Source organism: Nematolebias whitei, chromosome 6 (genome assembly GCF_014905685.2).
Source record: "Nematolebias whitei isolate Nwh7 chromosome 6, NemWhi1, whole genome shotgun sequence".
In the NCBI taxonomy this organism is placed as follows: domain Eukaryota; kingdom Metazoa; phylum Chordata; class Actinopteri; order Cyprinodontiformes; family Rivulidae; genus Nematolebias; species Nematolebias whitei.
The window spans coordinates 23,408,330-23,420,031 of record NC_056503.1 but is presented as its reverse complement, the minus strand read 5'-3'; the positions used below and the strand labels follow the sequence as shown (position 1 = coordinate 23,420,031).

General features: G+C 39.0%; 1 protein-coding gene across 1 annotated transcript in view; it reads right to left on the bottom strand.

The window, feature by feature from the left end:
- The window catches only part of kirrel3b (kirre like nephrin family adhesion molecule 3b), a 314,289-nt gene that overhangs the window by 234,572 nt on the left and 68,015 nt on the right, over window positions 1-11,702 (bottom strand). Inside the window, exons 6-8 of the mRNA XM_037677772.1 lie at window positions 11,345-11,493; window positions 11,061-11,188; window positions 10,488-10,614 (exon numbers count right to left, since the gene is read on the bottom strand). Coding sequence (XP_037533700.1) covers window positions 10,488-10,614; window positions 11,061-11,188; window positions 11,345-11,493 — 404 coding nt within the window. The remainder of the gene's footprint in view (window positions 1-10,487; window positions 10,615-11,060; window positions 11,189-11,344; window positions 11,494-11,702) is intronic.

The window sequence follows — 11,702 nt, the reverse complement described above, 5'->3', positions numbered from 1 at the left end:
TGTGTGTGTGTATGGTGTGGTGGTCATTTTGGATTTTGACCTGGCAACCCATTTTTCCAAAGGAAACTTTCCCACGTCTAGTTAAAGCCACACACCAAAATGAAAGTTAGTACCCAAATTATTTTTCAAGTCATCATGCTCACAACCTGCACTGATGGATGGATGTTATTTCCAATTCACCCTTCGTGTGCAGCAATGGTGGAATAATAGGTCTATTGAATTAAAACGTTATTTATTTATTAAAACATTCTAACAACAACAGCAAAGCTATAATTAAATGCCTTGTCTCTGGAGTTGACTAGCAGATGTTTGTCAACCTGTAAACTACTCAAGCATTGCACCATGCTGCATTCTGGGAAGTGACACCAACTCTGGTATCTATGGTAGGGGATGTAAAGTAGGAAGGAAACAAAATTACAGTAGAAGAGAAATTTATCCTGACCAACTACAGTTAAAATGTTTACCCTTAATATATTTTTTTTTTTCATCATTGGTGCTAGTTTTCCTGTTCACCATTATTCTGTCCCAACGGTAAAAATAAAAAATAAAAAATAAAAAATAAAACACAGAAAGTTGATGGTTCATGTCACATGGTCATTTTCAACTTGACTTTGGACGTTGGTCCATGTCACATGTTTGCTTCATCGCTCTGTCCCTATTGTCTGTGGCTAAGGTCATCCTCCTATTTTTACAGTACAGCAGAGGAACAACTGTATTCTGGAGTAATGAAAGATTTATTTTATTTAAACAACCATTACTACTTTTTGAAGTGACGGAAGAAAAATCAAATCATTTACAATTTTTTTTTACAAAGTTACTGTTGTACAGAAAAAAAGTTTGTAAGCTCAATAATCCAGATAGATAACAACAAAAAAGGTTAAATTGTGTCATCTGGACCCGTTTCTTTAAGTTAGAAATATTTCATCCCCCATCCAGAGAACTTCCTCAGTCTATGGCCTGCCAACCAGATCTGTACCAAAGGTAGTTTTCATTGCTGTGTTTCAAGCCATCTACCTGTTGGAATGTCAAAAGTAGGCTTTTAACACATGCAAAACACCCATCCAAAACAATAATGATCCAAAACAAAATGTGATTTAAGCTTATTTGTTGTTTTCTACCTGGATGTTTGAGTTTACAACCCTTTTTCTGAACCACTTAGGCCTTTGTTGTGCTCAGGTTATTTCTGTGAGAAGAAAGTTGGCCAGCTGGCCTAAAACATTTGAATGTTGTACATGATGATTTATTGTTTTGTACGTGTTAAAAGCCTACTTCTGAGATTCCAACAGGAGGTTGGCTTGAAACACAGCAGTGAAGGCTACCCATAGGACATATCTGGTTGGCAGGCCGTAGACTAATGAAATCCTCTGGATGGGGGACTAAACGTTTCTCACTTAAAGAAACTGGTCCAGATGACTCTATTTAACCTGTTTTGTTGTTACTGTTGTATATGTATGTTATTTCATATTAGCAATGTTTAAAGTAATGTTTTTATTGCTGTTAATCCTCCCAGAAAAAAAAAAAAAAAAACTCTATATCTTATTATAAGTCCAAAACTAACTCAGACATTTACACAACTGAAGATGCTTGTTATGAAAACTAGTAGCTGCTCTGAATAGAGCAAGACTGTTTTATTTACTCACATTTTAAACCGAAACAATTTGTTCGATTTTACAGAGTAAATGTCACATAAACTCTGGAGAAATCATGAATCGTATAAATTCTTGAGATAAATCAATGTTATTGTTAATGTTGGTGTTCTACACTAGACCATCACAACACTATGTTCCACAAACTTTAACTTGTCTGTACTCTGACAGTCTCACCAATCTGCTTTGTCTGAATACTTTTTATAACTCAATACGTTTTTTAAACTTCCCTCCACACAGCGAGCTGTGGATCTTCTGTCCAGAACGTTGAACTCATTCAGCAGATAAACTCACACCCACGGCTAACGAGCATCATCCTTTAACAATCCAAGCATCGTGCTGAAACCAGAACTGAAATGCTCTGTATTTACCAACGCCGTCTCTGTAACCACGACGACATGATGAACAAACATTAAAAAACGTCACTCACCCTAAAATAATGATATTATTCAGCAGCACACATTGCTTTCTTTGCTTTATCCACATTATTATATGAAATATCCAACAATGTAAATAAAAGCACAAGGTTAAAAGAAACTGTTTTTTTTTCAGGGAAAACATCTTTTAGCATAATTATGCATCATTGACTTCAAATACTTGTCAAGAATACAAGAATACATAAAGCTTGTATTCTAAAACTATGACATCATTAGATCATAAGTGGGTGGGGGATTCTACTTTATGGAACTGATTTATGTTAAATACTTCATTTACAATCAAACTTTATCCATTCAATAACAATAATGTTGATAAAAGTTATTAAGTTTTCATGTTATTAGAGTTACAGTAGTCCCTTGCTACTTCGCAGTTTGACTTACGCGGACTCGCTCTTTCGTGGTTTTTCAACGATTGTCAACTTTAATATTATTCATGTGATTGAGACTTTATGGGATAAAAGATAAGCCTACACTATAACGCCAGTTAAAATAAGTACACTACCCAGAAGCCAACAGTGCTTCCGGACACTGCTTTCTGCCGAAATGGAGGTAAAGTTTTTCATTGCAAATCTATGCTCTCTATTAAGCTCACAGAACTGGCAGTAAAGTTGCAAATAATCCTGAAGCTCAGTCATCCACGTACCCATCAATCTGGATGGGTGGGGGGTTTCGTCGCTGCAGGGTAGGTCTGCCTAACTGGAACCGAGCTGCTGGTCTGCAGAGCTGGTGAGTAAAATTTTGCTGTACTGTACAGTACATATACATATGTTGTTAAAATTACGTAGGTTTAAGAGTTTAGAACATTGCTACGAGAAGGGTTTTTAAAGCCTTAATATATATAAATACTACAATAAATATAGCATTCCTACTTTGCGGTTTTTCAGCTTTCGCGGGTGTGTTTGGAATGTAACCGCCATGATAATCAAAGGACTACTGTATTACCACAATGACAACCGACATGAGAAGCTAACCGTACAATGCTCTTTGAAGGTAACTGATTTAGTTCAGTTCCTTTTAAACTGTCTAACTCTTCCTTCTTGTCCCAAATTAGTATTTCCTTCAACAAAACTAGGATGATGGCAGAAAAAGGTTCAGCTCAAGTTTTAATGTACACATAGTTTTTTTTTATTTTTATTTTTTTTTATGGAGTGTTGGTCTGTTTTCTGTATATACTCCAGTATGAAGATGCACTACTGTTCCTCTGTTCTGAAGTTCCCAGGTTGAAAAGTTACAAACCTAGGTTTGTCTTATTGCAACAAAAACAACAAATATTAGTAACTCGTTTTGTTGCTATTCCCATATGCCAGTAGTCTTCATGGCTAAATGTGAACTTATTCTTGGTTTAACTTTGCTTCTGCTCATCCATCCATCTAGCAGCAGGAAAGCCACTATCAGCTGTTGGGATTCTCTCTGGTAAGTGTTGCACAAGAATAGTGTAGGATGGATCCTGTTGTGTGAGGTTTGTCATTTTACTTTTATTTTTTGTGTTTGCATTAGTCCTTCACTGTTTGAACCAGTGGCGATTTTAGCCTCTTTTTAGGGGTGCTGAAGCACCCCTAAACTTTAGCTTAGCACCCCTAAAAATTTTAGAAAACCATTTTGTAAGGAAACTCGGTTCTTAAACTTTAGATTCACCAAAATCTTGAATAAATATGGAATGACACGCATTAAACGGGCCAGTAAAATCTATGATTTATTTTTTTACGAGTCGGATGCTGAGCGCCAGCTGTCAATCATTCCAGTAAGCTCCTCATCTAACCAATCGGTGATCGCATTTGTCTCAAAGGGAACGCCCCTTACCTTCAGGCGCTGCATGTTTTTATCTGACTGCGTTGTCGGGGTTTTGTATTACGATCGATTTGCGGTCTGAGCGATTTCATTTAAAAAATATATCATTGGAAAAAATGTCTAAAGTCCAGCGGCCGACCTCATGAGCAGCTGAATTTAACAGTGATCAACAGAAAATACCTCATGTTCACCTGTACAAAGTAACTGCAAGTAAAATCCTCCATTTTCTGTCATAATCACTTCGTATATATATATATATATATATATATATATATATACTATATGGGTAATTAAAGTTTAATGCTAAAGCTAGCTGTGCTTTGTTTTGTGTGTTAATGTAGATATATGTTGCAACTTATTACAGCTCCATTTCATATTGACTAGTGATTTTTTTATCTTAAAGTTAGCTTACACTACATCTCTTAAACTGTGGTGGCTAGCTAGAAATTAAAAAGTTAGGTAGCCTACTTTATGCCACTGCGTTATATGTAGACCTACTAGTGACTTTTTAAAAAAAAGTTTAACCTTAAGCTACATTTGTTTGCCTGTGAATAGAAATTTGATTTGTACTTTAACTTTGATAGGCCCACCTCATGGAGAGTGAACTGAAACAGTGGAACAGCAGAACCCTGACCCATAATTTCTACTTTTCCATAGATGGACATTCGCTCTTTCTTTAAAAAAATAGGCCCACCACAGCCAGGTTCAGGTAAGGGAATATAAAACATCCCCACTGAGCAGCCTAGTAACCCAATATTAAAAAAGCAAACATGTAAATATAATGTTGATGAGTGTAACCTGCCTGTACTTATTGGATTGATAAATTATTGACATTACTTACTGGTTGACACTGACAGCACAAGGAGGAGGAGAGGAGGATAGAGAGCGAGCCCAGGAGAGAGAGCAAGATGAACCAGGTTAGAAATAAAAAACAATCGTCAAGACCATTGCATATATATTTTTTAAACACATTTATGAGGGAGACTCATATTATCTGCACCTTTTTTTCTAATGGCAATTTGCAATGCAATGATGTTTTGCAATGGGCAATCACATATGCAAAGTGACAATACATTCTTTAATTAATTTAGAACTAAGAGCAAAAATACAATTTATCATAGGGTGAAGTGCTTCCTTACCACTTTACCATCACCACTCTTTATCAGAGAATTAAAACCCAAAAAGTGATACAATGTTAGATTTGTCATGCAATATTAATTTATTTTTCACTTATTTTGGACAGTTCTAATCATTATGATTAAGCCCTTCAACAACTTCCTGTGGGAACAATAAAGTTCTGTCTTATTTTTTCTTGTCTTCTCAGTTTATAGACCTTTTGCCTTTGTTTTCTGTGATGGTTCAGAAACAAAACAGAAGTTTAAGAAACAATCATCTGATCCATTGAAATAACTGTTTACTATTGAACTTATATGATCGCCGTGTCATTCAAGCAAAGAGCCATTTTCAGCACTGGGGGCTAAGCACCCCTAAAGGTCAAATCCTAGAATCGCCCCTGGTTTGAACAAAGGCACGTGTGCACCAGGACTTACTCACTAACATTTAAATTACACTCTGCAGCAATGCCAATGCATATGAGGGTGAGAAAATGCCTCAGGAATTGAGAAGAAGTGTGCTGGTGCCCATTTTTTAAGAACAAGGGTGATGCACAAAGTTGTAGCAACTACATGGGAATTAAGTTGAGCCACACGATGAATATCTGGGAGAGAGTTGTGGAAGCAAGACTTAGACGAGAGGTGACTATCTGTGAGCAGCAGTATAGTTTCATGCCAAGAAAGAGCACCACAGATGCTATCTTTGCTTTGAGAATGCTGATGGAGAAGTACAGAGAGTGTCAGAGAGAACTCCATTGTGTCTTTGTGGATTTAGAAAAAGCATATGACAGAGTGTCAAGGGAGGAGGTGTGGTATTGCATGAGGAAATCTGGAGTGGCAGAAAAGTATATTAGACTGGTACAGGACATGTATGAGGACAGCAGGACAGTGGTGAGATATGCTGTAGGAGTCACAGATAGCTTCAAGGTGGAGGTGGGATTGCATCAAGGTTCGGCTCTGAGCCCCTTCTTGTTTGCTCTGGTGATGGACCGACTAACAGATGAGGTCAGGCAAGATTCCCCATGGACGATGATGTTTGCAGATGACATTGTGGTCTGGGGTGAGAACAGGGAACAGGTGGAAGAGAACTTGGAGAGGTGGAGGTATGCACTTGAAAGAAGATGAATGAAAGTCAGCTGTAGTAAGACAGAGTACATGTGTGTGAATGAAAGGGAGGCTGGTGGAACAGTGAGGCTACAAGGAGCAGAGGTCACAAAGGAGCATGACTTCAAGTACTTTGGGTCCACTGTCCAGGAAAATGGGGAATGTGGTAAAGAGGTGAAAAAGAGAGTCCAAGCAGGATGGAGTGGATGGAGAAAAGTTTCAGGAGTGATTTGTGACAAAAAGGTGTCAGCAAAGGTCAAAGGAAAAGTTTACAAGACAATGGTGAGACCAACTATGTTGTATGGCCTGGAGACAGTAGCACTGACAAAAAGACAAGAAAGAACTGGAAGTGGCAGAAATGAATATGCTAAGGTTCTCCTTAGGAGTGACAAGGCTGAATATGATTAGGAATGAGATCATCAGAGGTACAGCACAGGTTGAACAACTGGGAAATAAAGTTAGGGAGGCCAGACTGAGATGGTTTGGAGATGTCAAGAGGAGGGACCATGGATATATTGGTAGAAGGATGTTAGAAATGCAGCTGCCTGGAAAAAGACAAAGAGGAGATATATGAATGCAGGTAGAGAGGACATGGAGGTAGTTGGAGTGAGGACAGAGGATAGACAGAGTGAGGTGGAGGAGGATGACTCGCTGTGGAGACCCATGAAGAGGGAAAAGCCGAAAGAAGAAGAAGCAATGCCAATGCAAATTAACAATGATAGTGCAAAAAATTGTAGTCTGCTAATTAAATTGGATTAATAATTTATTTTTTTCATTGACCCTTTATTTATCCAGGTAGTCTCATTGAGCCACAATAACTCATTTTCAAGAGAGACCTGTTTTAGGGAGCAGATGGGGGGTTAAGGGCCTTGCTCATGGACCCAGAGTGGGGCGAATGAGGGTGGGGGCAAGTGTGGGTGCTTCACTTACCCCACCCACAATTTTTTTGAAGTTGCCAAGGCCGGGGCATGAACCGGCGATCTTCGGATCACAGGCCCACCTCTCTAACCTCTGCGCCACCACTCCCCAAATAAGTATACAATATGTTCTGATATACAGTAGTCCCTCTACTTTGTGGTTTAACTTTCTCGAACTCACTGTTTCGTGGGTTTTCAGAGTAAGACTGTAGAAAGTAATTGTGCAGAAAGTACTGTGCCACACTTATAGGGGGCAGTGCTGCCCCACAGGGACAATGAAGCAGGTGCTGTTGCTGTGCATTCTTCTGTTACACGGGAAGGGGGGTGGGGGGGGGGAGGTAAACGGTACACTTATTTAAATTTGTTTAGACAAAACGGAAGATCATATATTAAAACTAAAGGGTTTTTTCTAAACTTGATTTTCAGCCAAAACAGATAAACAATAGATAAAGGGACCAGAAAGTAAGGCTAAATTGAAATATATGCTTCTATTTTGGGTTCATATTGTGAGCATCCAATTCCAGACGAGTCAGTGTGTCACATGTCACAGAGCTCACCGCACGTCACTGGTCAGACTACAGGTATCCTGCCTCAGAAACAGTGGTTTGGAGAAGAGATGAATCTTGGTTCTGAATTACCGCAAATGGTCACTGTGGTGGCACCAAGGATAAAAAGATCACTCTAGCCAGTGTCGTGAACGTGTGCATTAGTGTTACTCCTGTCAACCTGGTGAAAGAGTACGTATACCTGCACTTGTGATTCAAGGAACCTTGCTGGGAAAACACTGTCTTGACAGTCACCCTTTCTGTCAATGTAAGTGGATTATTTAAAAAAAAATAATCCCACTTAACAAAATCAGCTGAGCAGAGGCCTTAAAGTCTTGTCTCATGTCTCATACATAACTTCTCACAAGGCTGAAATACAGCTGTTCAGATAAACCGTGCCGCTTTTTACATGTTGTTTTCTCCCTCGTTAAGCTGCATATTTTATCTCACATGGTGTCACTGACAGTTTATTAAAAAGTCGGAATGCTAATTAACCAGACGCATAAGAACAGTCAAGGAAAACTAGAATGAACAACAGCCCTGTGCTTTGTGGGATAATGTAATATTCTCCTCTCCTTGTTGTCATTTTGTGTTCATCCTTCACTTTATGTCGCCCAAGCATACAGGAGTGTCCTTGTACACTTTTATTTGCCCAAAGTGATACTTGGATTCACCAACAGACTGGAAAGTCTACTCATACACAGAGATAAATTATTAAGAACCTAATTTATGACTTTTAAGGTAAAAAGTTAGATCTTTTCAAGCATCTCAGCAAACTCTTTACTCCAACCTCAGCAAGATGATATACGTTGTAAATAAAAGCTAAATGCATGGAAGTCTTCAGCCTCTCCTTCATGCATGTACTCATCTGCTAACTTATTTCTTAAAAAAAAAAGAGGAGCTTTGAGTGTTTATTCCTAAAAAAATAGTTGATGCAGTGAGCAATATGTAATCATTAGTGATTTAAATAAAAAGTGGCGTTCCTGCTAGCTGTTTGATTATAATTAAATTACATTCTTCCCCAGGGGAAAGAAAAAAAAAACCTCATTTCTATGTGGTGTGCCACAGTGGGAACCAGTGACACAAAACGACTGAGGGGAGATAGAGGGGCTGACAAATTATAAAACATGTGTAATTTAAATGATGGCTTTAAGGAAAACTGTGGAAAACTGCAGGAAAAATAAAAAACAAATAACACTGAAGAGTTCAAATGTGCAGCAGATGCAACAGGAGTGCTGAAAATGAAGGTGGCAATCCTCCTTCATCTGTTATCTCAGTAAGTCCCAGCTAGAATCAATCGAGTGTCTGTGACAGTCAATAATGTTGGGTTTAAAGGCCGATGAGAGGCAAGGTTCATCTGTAGATGAGGCAGAGGCGTGGGGGCAATCAATGAGCAATAGGCGAGAGCTCGCCACACGCCACCACTCCAACCACGGAGTTTACACATTCACAAGTTTAACTCGTTTCATCTGATTTGCCTGAAAGTCTGCGTCACAACCGATCCAGTGGTCTTCAGAAATATTGTCCAGTTCTTTGGAGGGGTAAAAAAAAAGGAGGCGGTGTCGCATGTCAGAAGGTGATTAAGCACAGAGTTTCGAGAAACAAAACGAGGCTCGAACAAAAGTCGTCAACAAACAAAAAGAGAAAGTGGAAGGAAATTTGCTTGACTGATTTCTACAGAGAGCAGGTAAACATGTCATTTTCACGTTGCTGCACGCCTCCCTGTGTGCTTTGAGTTGCGCTGTAATCTTTATTAAAACAGTCTATCATCTTTATATCACGACGTTCAAAAACAACATGAGCTCCATTAGTTATCCAGGTAAAAAAAAAAAAAAAAAAAGAGCTGCATCCATGTAAACGAGTACACTGGGTATGATGGGTTTTAACATAAAAACGGAAAAGACTATGCCAGGCTAGGTTGATATCAAAAGGATAGGAGACAATAGGAATAGTCATGCTTTTTCTTCTCATGTCAGGGTTTAAACATAATTCCTTCCTGAGAATGAGGAAGCTCCTCGTGGTTCATAGAAAGTTGTGGTTCTGATCTTTAGCTGGAGGGAATACTGGGATCGTGTTGCCTCTGATATGCAAAACCAGCGTTTGGATTTTGAAAAGGGAAACCTTTAAACACAATGTTTGCTCCTTGAAATATCTGCATCCCTAAATCAGTGTGAGTACTGCTTACAGGCAAGCTCTTTTGTTAGCTTTCAAAAATGTGCAGTGATAACATTGACTCATTCTGTTAGTTTAAGGAAGCCTTTCTTTTTCTACACATATATCGAGTCAGGTGTATAGCTTCTTCCAGATGGGCTAAAGTGAAACCAGAAACATGTAAATCCTACAACCAAGAAGCGCTGCCCCACCGAAGCATGCTCCATGAATACCAAGCACTGATAATGAAGTCATTTGTTTGAGAGTTGCCAGGTCTCCCACCAAGGCTGGTATTCATTAGTTAGTCAGTGCCTCAGAAAAGGCAGCTTTCCCTGTGACTCACACCGAATCTAATTAGCATTTAAGCACATTTCACCTGTTTATGAAATGTAAGACCAAATCCTGAAAAGAGTAGTTTGTGCTCACTCCATTTCTTTATTTTCTTTTCTACTCAAAAGCTTCAAAATAATGACAGCTAATGAAAGGATGGTGTTATATTTACTTCTCTAGTTTTGTTAGCGAGGTTGTTTTGCCTGTACGTGCTTTTGTACCATATTCTGTACTCCGTCGAGTGGTTCGAGTTATTTTTTTTTCTTCTGATTTGTAAATGAACAGCGTAGCCAAGCAAAATAAATTAAACAAAACTACAGAGGGGAAATAAATTGAAATGTTATGCCAGAAGTTTTTACAGTGTAAAATGTTTGGAAGCTAAAAAGGAAGAAAAATACTGAGTGCTGTGGCTACCAGATTTCAGTGTGTATCTGTTATACAGTTAGATGCTACTTACCATTGACAGTAAGAGAGACCTCCTTCTCTCCTGCTCCAACACGTGGGACCACAGCCCGACAAACGTATTTTCCAGCGTCCTCTTGTCTCACAGATTTCAGTGTCAGTAGGTTATCATTGCTAAGAACCTGCAGCAGAGAAGTCAGAGATCATCAGATGCAATGACTCCAAGAGAACCTTTGCATTTGCTATGGCAGTGAGGCGGTGCCGAGGGCAGAAATCCAAGGCAGCACACAGACCATTTAATACATTAAAGGGCACCTCTTCTCAATTATTAAAATCCAATTTAGGGTCTGAGCTCAGTGGAGAAAGGCTATGGCCTTTGATGTTGACAAAAGGAAAGGTGGAATGAGTCTACGCTGTGGTTCAAAGCAATGGTTCTCACGTGTGAGAAGGTCATCAAAAGGTTGGAACAAAAAAAAAAGAGTTTTAACGGACCTTTAAGGCGTCAGAGCCATGCTATGAATTACATTCCCATGGTACCAACCAATGGGAGACGTGAAGTTTTCCATTTAGGTGTACCATTTGAATCTGTGATTGTATACTCCTTAAAACCCAGTGGAGCAGTACTCACCACTCCAGAACCCCTTTTCATCCACACGATGGTGAGGGATGGATTTCCTGTCCATGCACAGTTAAATATCGCATCTGATCCGAGATCAACCTGCAGGGATTGGGGTTCTGCAGCCATGCGAGGGCCAACTGTTGCACAAAGAAAAAAAATAAAATTAAAATACTCATATCTCAGTCATCAGAGAGCTCCAACTTTTGGAGTTCTGTGAAAAAATGTCAAACAGCAAACATTCATGCTTCTGTTGAAGGCAACAAAGAAAGCCTGAAAGTTTAGGAGCCACTCACAGTAGACATCGACGTTACGGCTGATGTTGGTGCTGCCGAGAGAGTTGGTGACTTCACAGGAAACGGGTTCCGTGAAGAAGGAGTGGTCCACCAAGACCTCGTACGTGTCTCCCAAGGCCTCTTTAATTATACTTCCTCCTTTGGCCCACCTGATATGAACAGAAGATTAGGACAAAACAAGGAAAAAAATGACCAAAATAAATTTAAAAGGAGCAAAACATAATTCTGATGGTCTAAAAAAGTTAAATCTGGTCCTCTGGACATTCAATAAAAAAAAATAAAGCAAAACATGTCCAGAGGACCAGATTTAACTTTTTTTAGATTTTTCTACCTGGATTATTGAGCATGCATCAGGATA